This window comes from Cherax quadricarinatus, chromosome 35 (assembly GCF_038502225.1).
Source record: "Cherax quadricarinatus isolate ZL_2023a chromosome 35, ASM3850222v1, whole genome shotgun sequence".
Taxonomy (NCBI): Eukaryota; Metazoa; Arthropoda; class Malacostraca; order Decapoda; family Parastacidae; genus Cherax; species Cherax quadricarinatus.
This window is the reverse complement of record NC_091326.1, coordinates 31,526,559-31,552,783: the sequence shown is the minus strand read 5'-3', so window position 1 is coordinate 31,552,783 and position 26,225 is coordinate 31,526,559. Positions and strand designations below refer to the sequence as shown.

At 44.2% G+C, this 26,225-nt stretch overlaps 1 protein-coding gene across 1 annotated transcript; it reads right to left on the bottom strand.

Annotated features, from left to right (window-relative positions):
- Positions 1–1,228: 1,228 nt before the first annotated feature.
- On the bottom strand, positions 1,229–24,409 carry LOC128695023 (cilia- and flagella-associated protein 157-like). Its single transcript, XM_070091521.1, has 9 exons — positions 24,048–24,409; positions 19,296–19,609; positions 11,176–11,262; positions 10,856–10,943; positions 10,005–10,190; positions 6,895–7,137; positions 5,327–5,494; positions 4,591–4,773; positions 1,229–1,726 (listed from the first exon to the last, which is right to left on the bottom strand). The coding sequence occupies exons 1-9, from the start codon at positions 24,180–24,182 to the stop codon at positions 1,481–1,483; spliced, it is 1,650 nt and encodes a 549-aa protein (XP_069947622.1). The 5' UTR covers positions 24,183–24,409; the 3' UTR covers positions 1,229–1,480.
- Positions 24,410–26,225: the final 1,816 nt, after the last annotated feature.

The following is a 26,225-nucleotide window of genomic DNA, read 5'->3' as shown; positions in this document are numbered from 1 at the left end:
GCCCCTACTTTTTATTGGCGGCATTTTGCATCGCCTGCCCAGTCTTTTACTTTCGTAGGGAGTGATTTCTGTGTGCAGATTTGGGACCATTCCTTCCAAGATTTTCCAAGTGTAGATTATGATATATCTCTCCCTTCTGCGTTCCAACGAGTACAAGTCAAGTGCTTCCAAGCGTTCCCAGTAGTTAAGGTGCTTGACAGAACTTATACGTGCAGTAAAGGATCTCTGTACACTCTCTAGATCTGCGATTTCACCTGCTTTGTATGGAGATGTTAATGTACAGCAGTATTCCAGCCTAGAGAGAACAAGTGATTTGAAAAGGATCATCATGGGCTTGGCATCTCTCGTTTTGAAAGTTCTCATTATCCATCCTATCATTTTCTTTGCACGTGCGATCGTGGCACTGTTGTGATCCTTGAAAGTGAGATCCTCAGACATTACTACTCCCAGGTCCCTTACATTATTTTTCCGCTCTATTGTATGGCCGGAGTCAGTAGTATACTCTGTTCTAGTTATTATCTCCTCCAGTTTTCCATAACGGAGTAGTTGGAATTTGTCCTCATTGAACATCATATTGTTTACCGTTGCCCACTGGAAAACTTTGTTTATATCTTCTTGGAGGTTAACCGCGTCCTCAGCAGATGACAGCCTCATGCAGATCCTAGTATCATCCGCAAAGGATGATACGGTGCTGTGGTGTATATCTCTGTTTATGTCTGATATGAGGATAAGGAATAAGACGGGGGCGAGTACTGTGCCTTGTGGAACAGAGCTCTTCACTATGGCAGCCTCCGATTTAACTCTGTTGACCATTACTCTTTGTGTTCGATTTGTTAGGAAGTTGAAGATCCATCTCCCCACTTTCCCAGTTATTCCTTTAGCACGTATTTTATGGGCTATTACGCCATGATCGCATTTGTCAAATGCTTTTGCAAAGTCTGTGTATATTACATCTGCATTCTGATTTTCTTCCAGTGCATCCAAGGCCATGTCATAGTGATCCAGTATGGGATGGGTATGGGTATGTCATAGTGATCCAGTATGGGATGGGTGGGTGTTATGGGTGGGATGGGTGGGTAGGATGGGTGGAAGGGATGGGTGGGAGGGATGGGTGGGTAGGATGGGTGGGAGGGATGGGTGGGTGGGATAGGTGGGAGGGATGGGTGGGAGGGGTGGGTGGGTGGGATAGGTGGGAGGGATGGGTGGAAAGGATGGGTGGGAGGGATGGGAGGGTGGTATGGAGGTACAAATCAGGGTGTGGAGAAAAAGAGAAAGACTTTCTAATGAATAAAATACTCAGGTTATGGACCAATTTGTTTTTAAAAACATCGTAGCGCTCTGATGAACATAGTAAGTCAAATATACCTAAAATGGGTTCTCGTACAATATGTCTTCAACACTGTCGGTGGTGCGTCATTCGGCGTGTTTCTCAGGTGTCTAACATGGGCATATTTCTCACCTCTCTGACATGAGTATATTCTTAGTTATCTGTCGTGAGAGTGGGCTTAGCTTTACGGTGTGGGCGTGGGAGGAGGCCTAGATCTCCCGCCCGGTACTTGATTTGACCCGGACCGCCCACCTTCTCAGCAACCTCTACGCCCTCACCACGACCTGGGGGGCGCCGCCCCTCCTCTGCGTGTTGGTGGGCGGCCTCAGCGAAGGACAACAAACTTACCAGCTGCTGCAAGACACCAGTTACACTGTCCTTGTCACCACTCTCTTCCTCCTGTGGGATAAACACGGTTTATTTACACACACACACACTTTATACAATATATATATATATATATATATATATATATATATATATATATATATATATATATATATATATATATATATATATATATATATATATATATATATATGGAGAGTTGGATATATCAGGAAGATGAAAGGAATATTTTGAGGAATTGTTAAATGTTGATGAAGATAGGGAAGCTGTGATTTCGTGTATAGGGCAAGGAGGAATAACATCTTGTAGGAGTGAGGAAGAGCCAGTTGTGAGTGTGGGAGAAGTGAGTGTGGCAGTGGGTAGAATGAAAGGGGGGTAAGGCAGCTGGGATTGATGGGATAAAGATAGAAATGTTAAAGGCAGGTGGGGATATAGTTTTGAAGTGGTTGGTGTTATTATTTAATAAATGTATGGAAGAAGATAAGGTACCTAGAGCTTGGCAGAGAGCATATATAGTTCCTTTGTATAAAGGCAAAGGGGACAGAAGAGAATGTAAAAATTATAGGAGAATAAAGCTGTTGAGTATACCTGGTAAAGTGTATGGTAAAGTTATTATTGAAAGAATTAAGAGAGACGGAGAGTAAGATAGCAGATGAACAAGGAGGCTTTAGGAAGGGTAGGGGGTGTGTAGACCAAGTGTTCACATTGAAACATATAGGTGAACAGTATTTAGATAAGGGTAAAGAGGTTTTTATAGCATTTATGGATTTGGAAAAGGCGTATGACAGGGTGGATATGGGGCAATGTGGCAGATGTTGCAGGTGTATGGTATAGGAGGTAGGTTACTGAAAGCAGTGAAGTTTTTACGAGGATAGTGAGGCTCAGGTTATAGTATGTAGGAGAGAGGGAGATTATTTCCCAGTAAAAGTAGGCCTTAGACAAGGATGTGTGATGTCACCATGGTTGTTCAATATATTTATAGATGGAGTTGTAAGAGAAGTGAATGAGAGGGTCTTGGCAAGAGGTGTGGGGTTAAAAGATAAAGAACCTAACACAAAGTGGGAGTTGTCACAGTTGCTCTTTGCTGATGACACTGTGCTTTTGGGAGATTCTGAGGAGAAGTTGCAGAGGTTGGTGGATGAGTTTGGTAGTGTACGTAAAAGAAGAAAATTAAAAGTGAATATAGGAAAGAGTAAGGTGAAGAGGATAACAAAAAGATTAAGTAACAGAAGACTGGATATCGGAGTGGAGGGAGAGAGTATGGAGGAGGTGAATATATTCAGATATTTAGGAGTGGATGTGTCAGCAGATGGGTCTATGAAAGAGATGAGGTGAATCATAGAATTGACGTGGGAAAAATGGTGAGTAGCGCACTTAGGAGTCTGGGGAGACAAAGAACTTTGTCCGTGAAGGTTAGGCTTATTACTCTATAATTCAGAGCTAAGGACCTGTCTCCTGCTTTGTAGACAAGTATCACATTTGCCATTTTCCACATACTGGCATTATATTTGTAATGATATACTGAAAACACTAGCAAATGGTTTGCTAAGTTCTTCCTTACATTCCTTGAGAACAGTTTATGAGGGCCCGGGGATTTATTAGGTATTAATCTGTTTGAGAATCATGTGACTAGCGACTTTTATCACCCATAACTTATTATTGTCCTGACCTATTCATTATTTTATTTCTGGAATTTCTCTAGTATCTTCCTGAGTAAAAACGGAGAGGAATGTAGAAAACTGCACGCATTTCTTTGTCAGTGTCAGCGAGCTTACCGTATTTCGCAGCTTATAAGACGCGGCTTGTAAGACTTGTTATAGTTTTAATGGCTCGACATCGGACGTAACTGGGGAGAGCTACAACCCACCCCACACCCCAAACTTTTAGCTCTCGTCACTGACCTTCAGTTTATAGGACGGAGAGTGCTTTCTGGAGACATTTTATGGAAACAAATGCGTCTAATAAGCCGCCAAATACGGTACCTAAGGAACTTTAAAGTGAATCTATCTTGTCCCTAATATTACTCCTATACACCTGAAAAAAAACTTTTTGATAAATTCTCGAATCCCTTGCGACTTTACCTTCATAATTTCCTTTGACTTATCGTATTACTTTTTTATTTACATTTTTAATTTAATATATTGATTTCTTAAGTGTCTCTTTTTCCTTTTCATTCACCTGTCTCTGCCTTACTTCTCACCTATGAGATGTTTTCTTTCTTAAGGATTAGGATTTTGAATTTGTCTACATAGAATATATTTAACTGAATCTGCCAGTTTTCCGAGTAATTAATTTTAATTTTTAAAGGGGTGGACGGGTAAGCCAGTGGAAGGTCACGGTCAGATGATCAAAAAAGTTCCAGTGGTGGGTCATCATGTGACCCGCGTCAGCAAACACTTGCCATCTTTCTTGACGAATTCTTCCTAAGCTAACCTTTTCGATCATAGCATTAAGTCCATAAGATTCTGAAGTTCTAAGGTATTCTCCTCGGAATTAATTACTCGGCCATTTTTCTTTGTTGTTGTATTCAGCAAATTTACTCCCGTCATTTTCAATTCCTTCATCAAGGTTAATAATGTAAATAATAAGCAATAAGGGGTCCAAAATCAATCCTATTTGATACTGGCCTTATTTGCTGATTTTTAGTCAGCCATACATTCCTTCATAAACTTTTCCTCCAGAACCTTTTACCTCAACTTCTGATTTTTAAACCTGGGTGGAGTTGGGTTCCATCCGAACCCTTAGTGAAATCTAGGTAAATATATTCTATAGCTATGGTAATTCGCCTCAAATATCTTAGTGGAAAAGAAAGAGTAACTATGTTAGAGAAGTACGACCTCTTGTTAGTTTGGCTTCCTCCTCCATTGGTACCTCCACTGGAAGTAAGGAAAGAGGGAGGAAGGAGGGTGACTTACCGTGAAGACCGCGTGGTGGAGGAGAGAGAGAGCGGCGCTGAGGGAATCTTGCAGGGTCTTACGGGCAGCGTTTTCCTGTCGTAGGTGGGTAGCTGTCAGCTCTAATGCAACGTCCTTCTCCACAGCTTTCTCCCGAAGCTCACAAGTTGCCTGGGTAGTGACGTCCAGCTGACCTTGCATCGCCTGGGATAATCCAAACTTTGGTTGAAGACACTTACAACTTTTTTATAGATCATGAATATAGCAATAGTAAATTAGCATTGGTCTTGTGTGAACATAAACTGTGGTCTGAAAGCGTTATCATTGTTGATGATGGAGGGTCTGTGTCCACTGAGTGTGTATTTAGAAAACATTTCAGTCCTAGTAGAATAACTAATCATCGTCTCACTGTGTGCACAGGTCCCAGAGAAATGAATATTGTGTTTTTTGGCTGTGTTCTTGAGGTTTATTCAACTTACATCACATAGCTGGGAGAACCGATAGGCATTGTCGACAAAGATTTACCACAACTGTTTCGGTAATATTTTTTGTGGGTGGGAAGGGGAGTTGAGGCCTTAGCTACAAGGAGCCAGTTCATTGTTTTTAAATGTTTTTATTACAACCCTGTCAGGTATCGCTGTATTTACATCCCGTAGCAGTAGAACTCGTGTACCCACACACGCCAAACACTTACATATCCTAAGTTTAATTTGGGATCTGCAAGTGTGGGAGCTTTCTACAGGTAGGTCCAACACACCTGTAGATCCCGGCGAAGCTGATGGTTCTCCCTGGAAAGACGGTCGTAATCCTTCCAGACGTGTGTGTGATTCTCTGAGCGTTCCGTCACAGCCTGAAGGAGCCGTGCCAGCCTCTCTCCTCTTCCTGTGACGCGGCGTACAGTGTCCTGTAGGACTCCCTCTCTCACCTGGGAAGGAAGAATGGAATGAAGTCCTCTAGGACTCTTACGCTTGGGGAAGAAGAGAAAGTAAGGATGGAAGATACGGTAGAAAAGGAGGGGAATTAGGAGATTGTGATGCGATTAGTATTTAAAAAAAATTACTACTGCTCCTGCTACTATTGTTAGTCTTAATATTATGTGTTACTACTACTAATACTACTACCCGTGTTACTACTACTATTACTAGCCTTACTACTGTTGCTACTACTATTGCTGGTTACTACTATTACTAATGTTACTACTACTACTACTACTACCTCCAGTGTTACCACTACTACTGTTACTATTATTGTTGCTTTGGCTATCGCTGATGCTGCTGATGCTGCTGATGCTGCTGATGCTGCTGATGCTGCTGATGCTGCTGATGCTGCTGATGCTGCTGATGCTGCTGATGCTGCTGATGCTGCTGATGCTGCTGATGCTGCTGATGCTGCTGATGCTGCTGATGCTGCTGATGCTGCTGATGCTGCTGATGCTGCTGCTTCTAACACTGTCACTACAATTACTATTAAAATTATTACTACTTTTGCTGCTGCTGCTATTACTACTGCTGCTGCTATTACTACTGCTGCTGCTATTACTACTGCTGCTGCTATTACTACTGCTGCTGCTATTACTACTGCTGCTGCTATTACTACTGCTGCTGCTATTACTACTGCTGCTGCTATTACTACTGCTGCTGCTATTACTACTGCTGCTGCTATTACTACTGCTGCTGCTATTACTACTGCTGCTGCTATTACTACTGCTGCTGCTATTACTACTGCTGCTGCTATTACTACTGCTGCTGCTATTACTACTGCTTCTACTAATATTGCTGCTGCTACCATTACTACATTAAACAAACTGATTTTTTAAACATAAAATCAGCTGAGATCCATAGAAAACGTGCTGAACATGCCAAAAATCTAAAAAAAAATATTCAAGCCTAAACATTTTGTAAATAATATTGAAAAATCAGACGGGGATTTCTTCAGAGCTCTGATCTCTTACTAGACTGTTACAGGGTTTTGTTCATGTTAAGTGGGCTTCCTTAACTCTTCCCTGGAGGCACTTGGGGCTTTGGTCACGTTCAGTAACGAAGGCTTCACTAACATTTTCCTGGACAACCCCGGAACTTCGTTGAGTAAGTTTCCTGAACGTCCACGCAGACATCCCTAGAACTTACGTTGAGTCGGAATCCCTGGCTTCGTTGTAGACACTCTCAGAGCTTCGTTCCTTTCAGGTGTGCTTTAAAGTTCTAAAAGATGACAACCCTACTATGATGACTTATAAAATCAATAGAACTTTCTGAATAACCTAGGAAATAAAGCTCCTGAGAAATTGGTTATTCACTTGAGAAATAGATAAATAGAACTTTTATTCACCTGGGAGTCAGAGAGCGCCTCCCTCAGGTCCTGGTTCTCCTCCCTCAGCGCTCCTAACTTCTCCCTGAAGACTTCCAGCTGTTTCGTTAAGGCCTCGTTCTCGTGGAGCGCGCGTCGGGTGGTGGAATGCACCTCGGTCTGGGCAGCTCTGCGGAGGTCCTCTGTGATCCTTGTGACTCGCGCCTCCAGCTCAGCACGAAGTGCAGCGGCCTCCACCAACGAGGACTTCTCTAGATAACTCACCTGTGTAGGGGAGTAGTGGTAGGGATGGTTGTGTGTGTGTATGTAATAAGTATTATCCATCACCAATGCCATATTATCAACTACACTAAAAGCTTCACCAAACCTATTACAAACATGTCTACAGTTACGCCGGTGATAAAAATTCATTCCCAAGGAGGTTCAGCCAGAGCCTAGTGCATGTTATTAACATATAGCCGACAGTGAAGACACACTTCATGTTCCACTGAGAGGCAAAGATTCCATGCAAGCAACTAAGTCACTGCACCCTCTCTTCAGAGTGCACAAGACAAATCTTATACCGGCGACTTGACAAGTAAGAAGAGCCAGACACCGTCGTCCAGCTGAACACTTCACAGTTTGTACGACCTGCCAGGGCCGCTTCACGCAACCCCGTTTTAGGTATACAACATCATTTGTTTCAACTTGCCGATATGCTCCAAATACATTAGGACACAACAGAGGAGTACTGCAGTCTGTTATGTATAGCAATGACGAAATATACCGACAAGTATGTGAATAAGACACAATATGCGATACATGGCATTATGTTGAGAAATTTCGTCCACAAGAGACTTGATCAAATGATCATCCCCGGCAGATGAAACGTCTACTGGCCCATGCAAGTTAGGTTCTTCTCAGATCCATCCCATTTCACTTAAATATTTGTTTAAGTATTTTAAAACTACCCGATGTGTTAGCTTCAATTCCTGTACTTGGTGGTATGTTCTGCTCATCTAAACTCCCTTGCTAATTCACTACTTTCCTATATAATTTACACATCTGAATTTAACTAATTGAAACCATAGTTTCTCGTTCTTTCCTGGTTAGATATCCTCAACACCCACTTTATATCTCCTTTAGTTATCTCTGTTTACCTAAATCATATCTCCTATCATTCTGTTCCATTTAAGCGAGAGTAGATTCAGGGATTTCGACCTTCCTTCACAGGAAAGATTTCTTATTCTTTATTTCTCTCATATTTCCTAATACCTTTCTGTAGTATAGAAACCAGACCTACGCTGCATGATCTAGAATTCTAGACGAGATCTTACTAAAGCGCTAGACCATGCACTAGAGACAATGAAAAATGAGATAATCAGTCCCTCAGCCTTGGTAATGGATATCGCCCACCTATGACGACACCTTCAACTGCTGCACTTCTCTCTTTTCCACATAAGCTTCCAAATTCCTGCCTTTCCTTTAGATTTATCAAAACTAAGGACCTAAAGACCTATCAAAGCTGAGTGATTACTTCATCTCCCACTACCTCCAGTGTATAGTCTTTGTTGATCAGACACACGTGCTACAGTTAGGTATCTTTATTCCGAAACGTTTCGCGTATACAGTAGGCTTCTTCAGTCGAATACAGAGGAGGTAGCAGAAGTAGAGGAGATGTAAAGACGAAGTAATCAGTCCATCACCGTCGAAGACGTAGTTATGAGGTGGTCAGTCCCACAGGCTGGAGAAGAGTTCTCCTCCACAGCCTACTGTGTAGGCGAAACGTTTGGGGAATAAAGATTCCTAACTGTTGTACATGTGTCTTATTTATCAATCTCGTTTATAACCCAGGTGTTGCACAGGTGTTTTGTTAATCAGATTTTCGACACTGTATGCCATTACTGTGATGACTCAGAAACACCATGGAATCCTTGATACAGATGATATCCTACTCAAGAGTGACTGTGGAGGCTGAAGTTTCTCTAGTGGAGTTCCTGTGTGTTGATGCCATAAGTATCCATCCTCCTGCCTCTTCTTCAGATTAATCAAGGCTATTAGACTGAACACTTTCATTATTATTACTATTATTATTATTATTATTATTATTATTATTATTATTACTATTATTATTATTATTATTATTGATTAATGCTGAGGATGTGATTATTTAATCTTGCATTATCTCACGCATATAGTCTCTGTATTGAACTGAAATTGCCACCAGTTGGAGAACCGTCTTAATAAAGGTGTTACACATGTCTTATTCTCAGTTGAACAGACTATAGACGCTAAAGAGAAACGCAGTAATTGAAAAGTCTTTTTAGTCAGTTTTATCTGTACAACAGAGATTTTTAATGAATTAAACACATGTACAACACACATGCATCCTTACAACTGTAACGTTTCGCCCCTGCAGCAGGCTTTTTTAGTTAAATACTGATATATATATAACAGTGGAGACAGTATTAGTTTAGAGCTGATTAGTCCCTCAGCCTTGGTAAATAGATTTAAGTCCCTCAGCCTTGGAGCAGAGGCAGCCAACCAACCCTAATATGGAAGCAACAGTGATATGTAGCAGTTGGAGTTGAATTTACAGGTGCGCGTGTCCCACTAGTGGAAGTAGGCCAAGTTAAACCGTTGTTTAGCGAAGGAATTGGAGGAGACTTCCTCTGTATGAAGGTGTCACATCACCATCACCAGGATATCAATTCAGAAAACCATAACACCAGTAGAAACACCCTAATACCTCACTAACACCACCTCGAGCCTCTTATCACTATATAAACACTTAAACACCACTACAAACACCTTCAATACCCTACACTAATACCATCACAACACAACCAAAATTCCTCAATACCATCACTTATAACTTATCACTGCCACAAATACACTAGCATTAATAATCCCTTTACCGGGCGGTGCCTCAATAATGAGGCACCAAAAACAACCTAGCATCACTAGGTTAGGAATTAGTGACCCCGGCAGGGCTAGGAGCTAAGATTCGATCCCTTAAACCACAAACAAATACAAACAATTTGAGCACACATACAATTTGAGCACACATACAGAGGTACCAAAAAATACAGATAAGAGCAGCATGCCAAAGCCACTTATACTATGCATAGCATTATGCATAGCATACTCACCTTCTCCTGATGCGAAGCTTGGCAATCTTTGAGTTCCTTCTGCAGTCGGCGCAGTTTATCTTCAAGTTCTTCCTTATGTTGACGAAACTCCTCTAGACTCTCCAACTTTCTCGTGAGGGCGATAATCTTATCGTTAAGGTCGAGTCGTGTGTTCTCTGCCTCCTTGGCCAGCCTGGAGAGTCGAGCCTGGCAGGGAGGGATGCTCACTTATTATTATTATTATTATTATTATTATTATTATTATTATTATTTCCAAGGTTCATGGTCCTGAGCACCAACGGTCTGCAAGGTTCATGGTCCTGAGCACAAGAGGTCTCCAAGGTTCATGGTCCTGAGCACCAGAGGTCTACAAGGTTCATGGCCCTGAGCACCAGAGGTTTCCAAGGTTCATGGTCCTGAGCACCAAGGCTCTCCAAGGTTCATAGTCCTGAAAACCAGAGGTCTCTAAGATTCATGGTCCTGAGCACCAAGGCTCTCCAAGGTTCATAGTCCTGAAAACCAGAGGTCTCTAAGATTCATGGTCCTGAGCACTAGAGTTCTCCAAGGTTCATGGTCCTGTGCACCAGAGGTCTCCAAGGTTCATGGTCCTGAGCACCAGAGGTCTCCAAGGTTCATGGTCCTGAGCACCAGAAGTCTTCAAGGTTCATGGTTCTGAGCACCAGAGGTCTCCAAGGTTCATGGTCCTGAGCACCAGAAGTCTTCAAGGTTCATGGTCCTGTGCACCAGAGGTCTCCAAGGTTCATGGTCCTGAGAACCAGAGGTCTCCAAGGTTCATGGTCCTGAGCACCAGAAGTCTTCAAGGTTCATGGTCCTGTGCACCAGAGGTCTCCAAGGTTCATGGTCCTGAGCACCAGAGGTCTCCAAGGTTCATGGTCCTGACCACAAGAGGTCTCCAAGGTTAATGGTCCTGAGCACCAGAGGTCTCCAAGGATCATGGTCCTGAGCACCAGAGGCGTTTAAGGTTCATAGTCCTGAGCACCAGTGGTCTGCAAGGTTCATGGTCTTGAGCACCATTGGTCTGCAAGGTTCATGGTCTTGAGCACCAGAGGTCTCCAAGGTTCATGGTCCTGAGCACCAGAGGTCTGCAAGGTTCATGGTCCTGAGCACCAGAGGTCTCCAAGGTTCATTGTCCTGAGCATCAGAGGTCTCCAAGGTTTATGGTCCTGTGCACCAGAGGTCTCCAAGGTTCATGGTCCTGAGCACCAGAGGTCTCCAAGGTTCATGGTCCTGAGCACCAAGGTCTCCAAGGTTCATGGTCCTGAACACCAGAGATCTCCATAGTTCATGGTCCTGAGCACCAGAGGTCTCCAAGGTTCATGGTCGTGAGCACCAGAGGTCTCCAAGGTTCATGGTCCTGAGCACCAGAGATCTCCAAGATTCATGGTCCTGAGCACAAGTGGTCTCCAAGGTTCATGGTCCTGAGCACCGGAGGCATTCAAGGTTAATGGTCCTGAGCACCAGTGGTCTGCAGGGTTCATGGTCCTGAGCACCAGAGGTCTGCAAGTTTCATGGTCCTAGCACCAGAGGTCTTCAAGATTCATGGTTCTGAGCACCCGAGGTCTCCAAGGTTCATGGTCCTAGCACCATAGGTCTCCAAGGTTAATGGTCCTGAGCTCCATAGTTCTCCTAGGTTCATGGTCCTGAGCACCGGAGATCTCCAAGGTTCGTGGTCCTGATCACCAAAGGTCTCCAAGGTTCATGGTCCTGAGCACCAGAGGTCTCCAAGGTTCATGGTCCTGAGCACCAGAGGCCTCCAAGGTTCATGGTCCTGAGCACCAGAGGTCTCCAAGGTTCATGGTCCTGAGCACCAGAGGTCTCCAAGGTTCATGGTCCTAGCACCAGAGGTCTCAAAGGTTCATGGTCCTGACCACCAGAGGTCTCCAAGGTTCATGGTCCTGAGCACCAAGGGTCTCCAAGGTTCATGGTCCTGACCACCAGGGGACTCCAAGGTTCATAGTCCTGAGCACCAGAGGTCTCCAAGGTTCATGGTCCTGAGCACCAGACGTCTCCAAGGTTCATGGTCCTGAGCACCAGAGGTCTCCAAGGTTCATGGTCCTGAGCACCAAGGGTCTCCAAGGTTCATAGTCCTCAGCACCAGAGGTCTCCAAGGTTCATTGTCCTGAGCATCAGAGGTCTCCAAGGTTCATGGTCCTGAGCACCATTGGTCTGCAAGGTTCATGGTCTTGAGCACCATTGGTCTGCAAGGTTCATGGTCCTGAGCACCAGAGGTCTCCGAGGTTCATGGTCCTGAGCACCGGAGATCTCCAAGGTTCATGGTCCTGAGCACCAGAGGTCTTCAAGGTTAATGGTCCTGAGCACCAGAGGTCTCCAAGATTCATGGTCCTGAACAGAAGTGGTCTCCAAGGTTCATAGTCCTGATCCCCAGAGGCGTTCAAGGTTCATGGTCCTGAGCACCATTGGTCTGCAACGTTCATGGTCTTGAGCACCATTGGTCTGCAAGGTTCATGGTCTTGAGCACCAGAGGTCTCCAAGGTTCATGGTCCTGAGCACCAGAGGTCTCCAAGGTTCATGGTCTTGAGCACCAGAGGTCTGCAAGGTTCATGGTCATGAGCACCAGAGGTCTCCAAGGTTCATGGTCCTAGCACCAGAGGTCCGCAAGGTTCATGGTCCTGAGCACCAGAGGTCTCCAAGGTTCATGGTCCTGAGCACCAGAGGTCTACAAGGTTCATGGTCCTGAGCACCAGAGGTCTCCAATGTTCATGGTCCTGAGCACCAGAGGTCTACAAGGTTCATGGTCCTGAGCACCAGAGGTCTCCAAGGTTCATGGTCCTGAGCACCAGAGGTCTCCAAGGTTCATGGTCCTGAGCACCAGAGGTCTCCAAGGTTCATGGTCCTGAGCACCAGAGGTCTCCAAGGTTCATGGTCCTGAGCACCAGAGGTCTCCAAGGTTCATGGTCCTGAGCACCAGAGGTCTCCAAGGTTCATGGTCCTGAGCACCAGAGGTCTCCAACGTTCATGGTCCTGAGCACCAGAGGTCTCCAAGGTTCATGGTCCTGAGCACCAGAGGTCTCCAAGGTTCATGGTCCTGAGCACCAGAGGTCTCCAAGGTTCATGGTCCTGAGCACCAGAGGTCTCCAAGGTTCATGGTCCTGAGCACCAGAAGTCTCCAAGGTTCATGTTCCTGAGCACCAGAGGTCTTTCAAGGTTCATGGTCCTGAGCACCAGAGGTCTCCAACGTTCATGGTCCTGAGCACCAGAGGTCTCCAGCGTTCATGGTCCTGAGCACCAGAGGTCTCCAAGGTTCATGGTCCATAGCACCAGAGGTCTCCAAGGTTCATGGTCCTGAGCCCCAGAGGTCTCCAAGGTTCATGGTCCTGAGCACCAGAGGTCTCCAAGGTTCATGGTCCTGAGCACCAGAGGTCTCCAAGGTTCATGGTCCTGAGCACCAGGGGTCTCCAAGGTTCATGGTCCTGAGCACCAGGGGTCTCCAAGGTTCATGGTCCTGAGCACCAGAGGTCTCCAAGGTTCATGGTCCTGAGCACCAGAGGTCTCCAAGGTTCATGGTCCTGAGCACCAGAGGTCTCCAAAGTTCATGGTCCTGAGCACCAGGGGTCTCCAAGGTTCATGGTCCTGAGCACCAGAGGTCTCCAAGGTTCATGGTGCTGAGCACCAGAGGTTTCCAAGGTTCATGGTCCTGAGCACCAGAGGTCTCCAAGGTTCATGGTCCTGAGCACCAGAGGTCTCCAAGTTTCATGGTCCTGAGCACCAGAGGTCTCCAAGGTTCATAGTCTTGAGTACCAGAGGTCTCCAAGATTCATGGTCCTGAGCACCAGAGGTCTCCAAGGTTCATGGTCCTGAGCACCAGAGGTCTCCAAGGTTCATGGTCCTGAGCACCAGAGGTCTCCAAGGTTCATGGTCATGAGCACCAAAGGTCTCCAAGGTACATGGTCCTGAGCAGCAGAGATCTCCAAGGTTCATGGTCCTGAGCACCAGAGGTCTCCAAGGTTAATGGTCCTGAGCACCAGAGGTCTCCAAGGTTGATGGTCCTGAGCACCAGGGGTCTGCAAGGTTCATGGTCCTAGCACCAGAGGTCTCCAAGGTTCATGGTCCTGAGCACCAGAATTCTCCAAGGTTCATGGTCCTGAGCACCAGGGGTCTCCAAGGTTCATGGTCCTGAGCACCAGGGGTCTCCAAGGTTCATGGTTCTGAGCACCAGAGGTCTCCAAGGTTCATGGTCCTGAGCACCAGGGGTCTGCAAGGTTCATGGTCCTAGCACCAGAGGTCTCCAAGGTTGATGGTCCTAGCACCAGAGGTCTCCAAGGTTCATGGTCCTAGCACCAGAGGTCTCCAAGGTTCATGGTCCTGAGCACCAGAGGTCTCCAAGGTTCATGGTCCTGAGCACCAGAGGTCTCCAAGGTTCATGGTCCTGAGCACCAGGGGTCTCCAAGGTTCATGGTCCTGAGCACCAGAGGTCTACAAGGTTCATGGTCCTGAGCACCAGGGGTCTGCAAGGTTCATGGTCGTAGCACCAGAAGTCTCCAAGGTTGATGGTCCTAGCACCAGAGGTCTCCAAGGTTCATGGTCCTAGCACCAGAGGTCTCCAAGGTTCATGGTCCTGAGCACCAGAGGTCTGCAAGGTTCATGGTCCTAGCACCAGAGGTCTCCAAGGTTCATGGTCCTAGCACCAGAGGTCTCCAAGGTTCATGGTCCTGAGCACGAGAGGTCTGTAAGGTTCATGGTCCTAGCACCAGAGGTCTCCAAGGTTCATGGTCCTAGCACCAGAGGTCTCCAAGGTTCATGGTCCTAGCACCAGTGGTCTCCAAGGTTCATGGTCCTGAGCACGAGTGGTCTCCAAGGTTCATGGTCCTAGCACCAGAGGTCTCCAAGGTTCATGGTCCTGAGCACCAGGGGTCTCCAATGTTCATGGTCCTGAGCACCAGAGGTCTCCAAGGTTCATGGTCCTGAGCACCAGGGGTCTGCAAGGTTCATGGTCCTAGCACCAGAGGTCTCCAAGGTTGATGGTCCTAGCACCAGAGGTCTCCAAGGTTCATGGTCCTAGCACCAGAGGTCTCCAAGGTTCATGGTCCTGAGCACCAGAGGTCTGCAAGGTTCATGGTCCTAGCACCAGAGGTCTCCAAGGTTCATGGTCCTAGCACCAGAGGTCTCCAAGGTTCATGGTCCTGAGCACGAGAGGTCTGCAAGGTTCATGGTCCTAGCACCAGAGGTCTCCAAGGTTCATGGTCCTAGCACCAGAGGTCTCCAAGGTTCATTGTCCTAGCACCAGTGGTCTCCAAGGTTCATGGTCCTGAGCACCAGTGGTCTCCAAGGTTCATGATCCTAGCACCAGAGGTCTCCAAGGTTCATGGTCCTGAGCACCAGAGGTCTCCAAGGTTCATTGTCCTAGCACCAGGGGTCTCCAAGGTTCATGGTCCTAGCACCAGGGGTCTCCAAGGTTCATGGTCCTAGCACCAGTGGTCTACAAGGTTCAAGGTCCTAGCACCAGGGGCCTCCAAGGTTCATGGTCCTGAGCACCAGAGGTCTCCAAGGTTCATGGTCCTGAGCACCAGGGGTCTCCAAGGTTCATGGTCCTAGCACCAGTGGTCTCCAAGGTTCATGGTCCTGAGCACCAGGGGCCACATCCTACATTTTACACATTTTCGGGGACCAAATAAAAAATCAATTTTGTAAATAAAAATAAATGAATAAAACTGATAAGAATAAAGATTCCCGTAAGTTGCCTAAGTTACTCAAGTCTTCAAGTTTTATTTGGATTCTTTTTGTAATCATCATGATACGATTCAGAACAAAAGAGAAATGTGACATTTATGAAGAAACAATACCGCTTGAGGTTCCTAAACCTGTATTCCCTGGAACGCAGGAGAGAGAGATACATGATTATATACACCTGGAAAATCCTAGAGGGACTAGTACCGAACTTGCACACGAAAATCACTCACTACGAAAGCAAAAGACTTGGCAGACGATGCACCATCCCCCCAATGAAAAGCAGGGGTGTCACTAGCACGTTAAGAGACCATACAATAAGTGTCAGGGGCCCGAGACTGTTCAACTGCCTCCCAGCACACATAAGGGGGATTACCAACAGACCCCTGGCAGTCTTCAAGCTGGCACTGGACAAGCACCTAAAGTCAGTTCCTGATCAGCCGGGCTGTGGCTCGTACGTTGGTTTGCGTGCAGCCAGCAGCAACAGCCTGGTTGATCAGGCGCTGATCCACCAGGAGGCCTGGTCACAGACCGGGCCGCGGGGGCGTTGACCCCCGAAACTCTCTCCAGGTAAACTCCAGGTTGTTACACTGGGAAATTATGTAGAGTAAATATGTCAATTACGAGCTAGTGTTTTGACAGTATAATCAATTACTGGACAACAGATGAGGAAAGCTGATACAATATTAATTTGCAGAAGATTAATGGGAATGATTGAACTGGTTATTTTAATTTCAATATATTGCTGAACTTGAGGAGATAATTATTAGAATGAATTTTAGATTCTCTTCAGATAAATTTGTGTGATATTTGGAGTTAACTTACTTCACAATGCTCCCTACATCACTGTCTGTCTTCACTACACTAGACTCTCTCCATCACTATCTTCATTACACAACACTCGCTGTCACACTCTCTTCTCTGTATACTCATCACCACATATCTTCACAACACTCACTATCATAGACTAAGTTCACTTCACATCATTAACACCATCACAAACACTCTAGAGTTCCCTCCATAGTCACCATCACTGTCTTCACTATATTAATATTTAGGTAAGGTGACTTTGTATATATTCTTGAAAGCGATTTTTTCACAACAGCTCTCAAGGTTAACTGGAGGATTGATCTGCAGACTCTTCATGTCTGAAGGGAATGGATGTTCGTAAAATCTGCAACTCTTTGCCTGTTCGGCAAAGTTTGTAAAGGTATATAATGGGTCGATAGATATAGTAATAGTTTTGATAGCTGAACAAATTAATTGTGGAAAAACACCCAAATGCAGTGTAATGTTAACCTTATTGACTACGTTTCGCCCACTCAGTGGAGTTGAACAAGTCACAAACAGATTTACCTGAGGAGAGTACATGAGTATACATAAGAAGCATAGTGACGTGCAACGTCAGATGGAGAATGCTGAGAGAAGGAAATCTGTTCTCTATTTAATGGTTATTTCTTGTCAGTCTTTACACAGGAAGACATAAATGATATCCCAGAAATTGACAGTTATTGAGTCCTTGAAGAAAACAAATTAAACAATATAACTGTTACGAGGGATATGGTTATCAGACAGATATATAAACTGTAGTGAAATAAGTCCGCGGGACCTGATGAACTATTTTCAAGAGTGCTTAAGGAATGTAAGTTGGAACTTAGTCAGCCATTAACGAGCGTGTTTAATGCGTCTATCCAGTCTGGTGTTATGCCAGAGATGTGGAAGACGGCTAATGTTAATCCTATATTTAAAACAGGGGTTAAGTCCATTTTTTCAAATTACCGTCCAATAAGCCTGTCGTCTATAGTACGCAAATTATCAGAATCAATTATAACTGATATTATTAGAAGTCACCTTGACCAGCATAATTTTATTAGTGACTCTCAGCATGGGTTCACAAGAGGTCGTTCGTGCCTGACAAATTTACTGACCTTCTTCAATAAAACATTTGAGACAGTAGACAGTGGTAAATAATATGATGTTGTTTATTTGGATTTCAGTAAAGCCTTTGGTACAGTACCTCACAAAAGACTCTTAAGATTAGTGGCAGCTCATGGTATAGGAGGTAAAGTTCTAGCATGGATAGAGGCATGGCTTACCAATAGAAAGCAGAGAGTTTCCATTAACGGGGTCAAATCTGAGTGGGGACTGGTCACTAGTGGCGTTCCACAAGGATCAGTTATAGACCCAGTGTTGTTCATAATTTACATTAATGACCTTGATGAGTGAATTACAATTGACATGAGTAAATTTGCTGATGATACAAAAATAGGCCGAATGATTAATTCTGAGGAGGGTACCAGTGAACTCCAGGACGATATGGACAAATTAATGTCTTGGTCTAAAGAGTGGCAGATGGAGTTCAGTGTGAACAACACCTAAGTGTGCGCAACAAGGCAAACAGATTACTAGGACTGATTTCAAGAAGTATAAGTAACAGAAGTCCAAAAGTTATTTTACAGCTCTATACATCACTAGTGAGGCCTCATTTAGATTATGCCGCTCAGTTTCGGTCTCCTTACTACAGGATGGATATAAATTCATTGGAAAACATACAGAGGAGGATGACTAAAATGATTCACTGTATAAGGAATCTCTCATATGAAGATAGACTTAGATCTTTGAATCATAATTCTCTTGAGAGATGTAGAATGAGGGGAGATATCAATGAAGTGTAAAAGTGAATGATGGGCATAAACAAAGGCGATATTAATAAAATACTGATGATATCGACTAAGGTAAGAACCAGGAATAACGGATTTAAGTTGGATAAATTTAGATTTAAAAAGGACATGGATAAATACTGGTTTTCAAACAGACTGGTCGATGCGTGGAACAATCTTCCGAGTAGGGTGATCGAGGCTACGACCCTGGGTAGCTTTAAGAAGAGATTGGACATATATATGAATGGGAGGGGCTGGGTTTGATTGGTGTCTTGGGTACGGAAATAAGTTCTTGGGTAGCTTTGGGAAGGGGTGGATTTGATAAGGGCCAGCCTTGTATGGGCCAGTAGGCCTTCTGCAATGTTCCTCCATTCTTATATTCTTACATACATATACATATTTATGTACCATGCTGGCCGTCTTCCACACTATCACTATCATGCCAGAGGTGTGCAGATACGACAGTTTAGATGTCCCTCTAAACAACAAATATCCCAAACCCTTCCTTTAGAGTGCAGGCATTGTACTTTCCACCTCCAGGACTCAAGTCCGGCTAACCGGTTTCTCTGAGTCCCTTCACAAAATATTATGTTGCTCACACTTCAACAGCTTGTAAAGTCCTAAAAACCATTTGTCCCAATTTACCCCTATCTAACACGCTTTCACATACCTGTTCTATGTCCAAGCCCCTTACACACAAAACCTCTTTACCCATCCCTTCATCCTTTCCTAGGACGACCCCTACCCGCCCTTCCCTCCACTACCGATTTATAAACCCCCCAAGTCATCCTATTTTGCGACTGGCCGAGATTCGATCCCGAGACACTCAGTCTCCCAGGAAGCCAGCTAAACTCTCGATACTAAGTGAAGACTGGTTACACATACAACGTTAATTTTTAAAGGATGTGGACCGGTGTAAGCTAGCGGACGGTCTTAGTGAGCTGACCGAAAGCTCCAGCGTCGGAACATAATGTGATTAAGACCCGCGTCAGGAAACTCTTGTCCTGTTTCTTGACGATTCTTTCCTAACCTAACCTCTCGACACCAGTCCACCAAAACACCATGATACAGAACTTGATGCTTTATGCCATTGTGGTGTAGTGGTCCATCTCTGTCTTTGCCTTCGTACCTATCTTTGAGGAAGGTGATGATGTCGTTCTTATCAGTGTGGAGCTTGTCGTACTGGGTCCTGGCGTGCTTCTCAGCGTCGTCCAGTTGCTCACACCTGGTCGTCGTCCTCTTCAGCTTCACCTCCAGTGCCTGCCAACACCCACACGCACTAACATTACATTAGACAAAATAAGGTCAAATACGATGATACAAAATAAGACTGTATAGACGTGAGATAATCTTTGATCAGAACAATCGAAAAGATAATGTATCGTAAGATAAAATAAGATAGTATATTTATACTAAACCCGTGTGAGTCACTCAGCATAAGGAGTGGTGGAGGCTCGATCCTCCTTTCTCGCAAGCAGTTTTCCACTGTAAAACTTAAGAATAAGAAAGATAAAGAATAAAATTAAATAATATGAAAAAAATATAAGAGGATAAGTTACCAATTGGTAAAAATTTAATATAAAATATGATAAGATAGGAAACGCTTTTATAAGATAAGGTAAGATTAACTGTATTAACAAAAACTAGGGGCACCACTGGTACATAGTAAGTGTCCGAGGCCCAAGACTGTTCAGCCTCACACCAGCTATAAGGGGAATTACCAATAGACCCCTGGATGTCTTCAAGAGGGAGCTGGACAGATACCTATAGTCGGTGCTGGATCAGCCGGGCTGTGGTTCGTAACAGCCTGGTTGATCAGGCCCTGATCCACTGGGAGGTCTGGTCTTGGATCGGGCCGCGGGGGCGTTGATCCCCGGAATACCCTCCAGGTAGACTCCAGGTGAGTAGGGATATTGTCTTCTTCAGGGAGTTGCTGTCTTCTTCAGGATGGAATTTGATAAATTCCTCAAGTCACCTCCTGATCAGCCGAAGTTGTGGTGCATTCATATTGCTAGCACCAACAGCCTGGCTGATAAGCCCGTCAGCTGGTGGCTGGGGCGATTACCCCATATCTTTCTTGGATTATCTTCAGGCTTATGCATCGGAAATAGGAAACTTAGGCCCCACTCTGTACTTCTTGTGTGCCTTGAGGCACAGGATGCTGGCTGGGTTACAAGGGGCACTTTTATTAATATGTAAGGGGAGAGGGAACGTTGCTTCCCAGCAGTGACTTGCAACAGTGACTTGCAACAGTGACTCGATAAAGCGAGTTATTCCTCCCCTAAGTAACTCACCAATACGATGACTTATCAACACTGGCTACCCAAAAGAGTGTCTAACAGTAAGTCACCAGCACAGCGAGTCACCCACACAGTGCCGCACCCATAGTGACTCATCACCACAGTGCCTCACCAACACATTGATTCACCAACACAGTGACTCACCAACACAGTGGTGAGTCTACCCACACGTTAGTGCTGCGGAGAATTTTAGTGATAGGTCTCCTTACCTGCAGTGAATTATTTATATGTGCTAAATGTATTTCAGTTTGTGGTGATGTATTGATTGTTTTGGTACATAACTAAGCCATGACTGGTGTTAGTACACTGTTCAAGCAGTCTTGTGGTTGTGTAATACACAGTGTTGGACGAGCAGGACAACTGTAATGTTAATGTATATATATCAACATGTGTGTAATTGAGAGTAAGACACATATGCAACATCTGGGTATCTTTATTGTAGACGTTTCGCCATCCAGTGGCTTTATCAATACAAATTGTTGCATATGTGTCTTACTCTCATCTTGTCGGTATTGTATACCATTCGTACACAATGTGTGTAATTGATGCAGGTTGTTGTGGCAAACCTTGTTTATGTAAATGAGATGGACTTAACACTTCTAAATTGTCCAGATCATCGGTAACATAAGTTAGAGGTCTGTTGTTGACTCTATTTTCTATTTCAGTCACAGCTGTACGGAATTCTTCTAAGTTGATTCTTTGACGATGAAGAGTCTTCCTTAAACAACGTTTGTGAGTTTATATCAGTGTCAAGTGCAAACTCCTACTGTATGCAGATGACAGTGCTCTGTTAGTGACAGGTAAAGACCCACAAGATATTGCTAATGTTTTAACACTGGAACTGGAGTCCTGCAGCAAATGGTTAGTAGACAACAAACTATCATTACACCTAAGGAAAACTGAAGCCATTCTCTTTGGCACGAAACATAAACTGAGAAGGGTAAATAATTTTAATGTTCAGTGTAATGGGGAGTCCATCACTTTGGTTTCATCAGTAAAATATCTGGGAATCCCCTTTGACCCATGCATGTCAGGAGAATTGATAGGGAACAGTGTAGTAAAGAAAGCGAATGCCAGACTGAAGTTCCTGTATAGACAAGCACAGTGTCTACCTACTGAGGCTCGCAGGACCTTATGTCTAGCCCTTATACAATGCCATATGGATTACGCTTGCTCTTCTTGGTCCTCTGCCTTGACAAAAAAAACTGAAAGATAGACTGCAAATCACCCAGAACAAAATCGTAAGATTCATCCTGGGGCTGGGACCAAGAGAACATGTAGGCCAGGATGAATTACAGCAGTTGGATATGCTGAATGTTGAAGACAGAGTAAAACAACTGAAGCTAAATCATGTTTATAAAATTGCTCACAAACAGTGTCCAGAATATCTTGCTGTCAATTTTGTCAAGGTTGGGAACCAAAGCAATCATAGTACAAGGGGGAGAGAGCACAACTTTGTAGTACCCACAGTCATTGGCCAGGCTTCAAACACCTTTTATTGTACGGCAATAAAGGAATGGAACAGACTGCCAGCACATGTCAAAGCCAGTCATAGCATGAACCAGTTCAAGAAGAGTGCCAAAAGGTGTCTGATGAATGTAGCTACAGAAAGGGAGGGGAATGATTTTCTATTTTTTAGCTAACATACGTTTAAATTTTACCTTATTCCTAGTAATGACCCTCGTATGGTAGATAGTCTTAATGACCCTCGTGTAGTAGATAGTCTTTTTAGTATGATAATAAGATGTTATCTTCATTGTAGAATAATAAGAAAATATTATAACCTTTATATTATAATAATAAGGTAAAAGGACCCCAATGGAAATAAGTCACTCTGTCTGACTTTTTTGGGTTATCCTAGGTTCTCGACACATATGCTGCTATGTATGATAATTCTATGTAACTGTACTTGTGTATACCTGAATAAACTTACTTACTTACTTACTTACTAGAATAGGAGAAGGATAATGGGAGGGGGGGTGTTGAGAGCCCACACGGGGTTGTGTGTGGTGGATTATTGAGCAACAGAAGGTTATTACATCTGTTGCAGGATAGGTCCTGTATTTTACTTTTCCTCTTCTGTACTATTTCAAATAAAATATATATAAAAAAAAATCACCAACACAGTGGTTCACCAACACAGTGCCTCACCAACACAGTGATTCACCAACACAGTGCCTCACCAACACAGTGGTTCACCAACACAGTGACCCACCAACACAGTGACTCACCTACATAGTGACTCACCAACAAAGTGCCTCACCTACACAGTGATTCACCAACACAGTGCCTCACCAACACAGTGGTTCACCAACACAGTGGTTCACCAACACAGTGCCTCACCAACACAGTGCCTCACCAACACAGTGCCTCAACAACACAGTGGCTCACCTACATCGTGACTCACATACACAGTGCCTCACCAACACAGTGCCTCACCAACACAGTGATTCACCAACACAGTGATTCACCAACACAATGATTCACCAACACAGTGATTCATCAACACAGTGATTCACCTACACAGTGATTCACCAACACAGTGATTCACCAACACAGTGCCTCACCAACACAGTGATTCACCAACACAGTGATTCACCAACACAGTGATTCACCAACACAGTGATTCACCAACACAGTGATTCACCAACACAGTGATTCACCAACACAGTGCCTCACCAACACAGTGCCTCACCAACACAGTGATTCACAACACAGTGATTCACCAGCACAGTGATTCACCAACACAGTGATTCACCAACACAGTGATTCACCAACACAGTGATTCACCAACACAGTGATTCACCAACACAGTGCCTCACCAACACAGTGATTCACCAACACAGTGATTCACCAACACAGTGATTCACCAGCACAGTGATTCACCAACACAGTGATTCACCAACACAGTGATTCACCAACACAGTGATTCACCAACACAGTGCCTCACCAACACAGTGATTCACCAACACAGTGATTCACCAACACAGTGATTCACCAACACAGTGATTCACCAACACAGTGATTCACCAACACAGTGACTCACCAACACAGTGACTCACCAACACAATGATTCACCAACACAGTGATTCACCAACACAGTGCCTCACCAACACAGTGATTCACCAACACAGTGACTCACCAACACAGTGGCTCACCAACACAATGAATCACCAACACAGTGATTCACCAACACAGTGCCTCACCAACACAGTGATTCACCAACACAGTGACTCACCAACACAGTGACTCACCAACACAATGATTCACCAACACAGTGATTCACCAACACAGTGCCTCACCAACACAGTGATTCACCAACACAGTGACTCACCAACACAGTGGCTCACCAACACAGTGATTCACCAACACAGTGACTCACCAACACAGTGGCTCACCTGGATCTGGTTCAGGTAGTAATGTTTGTCCAGCTCAGACACAGCTTCCTTGGGCTTCAAATCTTCGTCATCTTCCTTCTTGTCTTTCTTTTTCCCGCCTTTCTTCTTCCCGCCCTTTTTACCCTTGGGCGCCATGTTTGTTTACGTTCGTCAGCTGGTTGGTGATGAAGCATGTCTGATTATTTGGAGTTTAATGGGAAGCAGAGGGAAAGTTAAGGAACGGAGATAGAAAGAAGGAACACGGGAAGATTAAAAAATCGTTTTAAGCAGTAATTAAATATATTCAATTCAATTCAATTCAATTCAAGTTTATTCTCTATAAGGGTTACAATGTGGGGTTTACAGGTTTTGGGTATTGTTTGGTTTACATGTTATAAAATACTAATTACAGAGGGGGCCACTAGGATACCTAGCATGGCTAGGCATTTCGGGCAGACTTAAATTAATTCTAAACATTAAATCCTTACAGATTATGGTATTAAGGCTAAGTGACTACATCATAATTTGTGAGTTTAGCAATGTGAATGCTTTTGTTTTGGCACAATACAAAGTGTCTATATTGGAGTATCATAGGCAAACTTATGACTAGTTAGGATTTATTATTTTAAGATTAAGATTAGTATTTCTGTGTTTATAGTCAGTGGGTGAGTGAGTGTAATTGTGAACCACCAGGTGGTTATCATGTAGTTAGTTGTCGGGGTGGATCAGGGAGATAAGATGTTTTCTAATGGTAGTTTTGAAGGTGATGAATGTGTCTGCAGTTCTTGAGTTTTCAGGTAGGGTGTTCCAGATTTTAGGTCCTTTGAAATACAATGATTTTTTGTTTTCATTCGCTGGCATATTACGTCATATGAGGTTAAAAGATAAATTAATCCTGGTGACTATAGAAGATGTGGAAAGGAAGTTTGAGGTAATCTGTCCCTTATCCTACTTCCTGGACCAATAGCCTCATTGTGCCTATCCCTAAGCCCCAACAGCCTGATACATTTAGGCCGATCTCCTTAACTAGATGTCTTTGTAAAACTTTTGAAAGAATGATGCTTAACAGACTGTACTACAGAATCAGACACCACCTTTCCCCCTACCTCTATGGGTTCATGAAAGGTAAAAGTGTGCAGAACTGTATTTCCACCTTTCTCACTGCACACACCTCTACTAGTTTTACCACTTTTCTTGATCTAAAATCTGCATTTGATATTGCGAACAGAACCGTTATACTACATGAACTAGCCAAAATGAATATTGGTGGTAGCTTACTCTGCTGGATAATAGGATACCTGTCAAATAGAGTATCCTCTGTCCTTTACCAATGCTTCAGAAGTGATTCTAAAGAAATGTCTTTAGGTACACCGCAGGGAGGAGTTCTTAGTCCCATGCTATTTAATATTCTGATTAATGCTCTCCTAAATGCTCTACCTGCCTCACCTAAACATATAGCTATAAGCTATGCTGATGATATCATGATCCATACAACAGGGCATAAGAAGATGAGTACCATTCTTAATGAAGTTCAAGCAATTTGTAATCGACTAGGCCTCATAATATCTTCCTCTAAAACTAAGATATTAACAAGCAAACGACATCCCCCACCCATCTATTTGCAGGGTGAAATCATTAGCTACGTTAAAACGTGACGTGTACTTAGCTCTGTGAAGACCTGTTTGCGCGCTCTCTACGAATTGAAGCAAGATGCCCTCCATCGAGCAACTTTACCAACAGCTTAAGGAAGAATTGAGGATGGCGAAGATGAAGATTCGGCGACTGACCGAGGAAAACAAGAAGATTCGTAGTACTCCTGTTTTGAGTCCTCAGGTCAAGAAGGGAAACTGGTCAGTGGCTGGACAGCAGGGAAAGAAGTTGACGATCAAGAAGACGAATGGAAAGGTAGAAACGATGAAGAAGAAAGAGACTGCCGTGGAAACTGTTGTGGAAACATCTAATACATTCTCAGTGCTACCCGACGAATGTGAGTCGACTACTGGGAACGTTACGACGAAAGACATTAAGGAAGGTAAGAATATTGTTGTTGTTGGGTATAGCCAAGTTAGGTATATAAATAGGGCGTTCTGCTTGAAGGACAGGAGTAGGAGACAGAGAGTTTCCTTTCCTGGGGCTGGGATGGAGGATATTGTTAGCCGTCTGGATGACATCATGAGAGGTAATGGGAGCAATCCTATT

What these genes read in the sequence shown, in the direction of transcription:
- LOC128695023 (XM_070091521.1), bottom strand. Translation starts at nt 24,182, where the DNA reads ATGGCGCCCAAGGGTAAAAAGGGCGGGAAGAAGAAAGGCGGGAAAAAG. An exon ending in ACTACCTGAACCAGATCCAG is followed by an intron (nt 19,610 to 24,047) that starts GTGAGCCACTGT and finishes GGGTGTTGGCAG; the next exon opens with GCACTGGAGGTGAAGCTGAA. An exon ending in ATGAACCTTGGAGACCTCTG is followed by an intron (nt 10,191 to 10,855) that starts GTGCTCAGGACC and finishes CCTCCCTGCCAG; the next exon opens with GCTCGACTCTCCAGGCTGGC.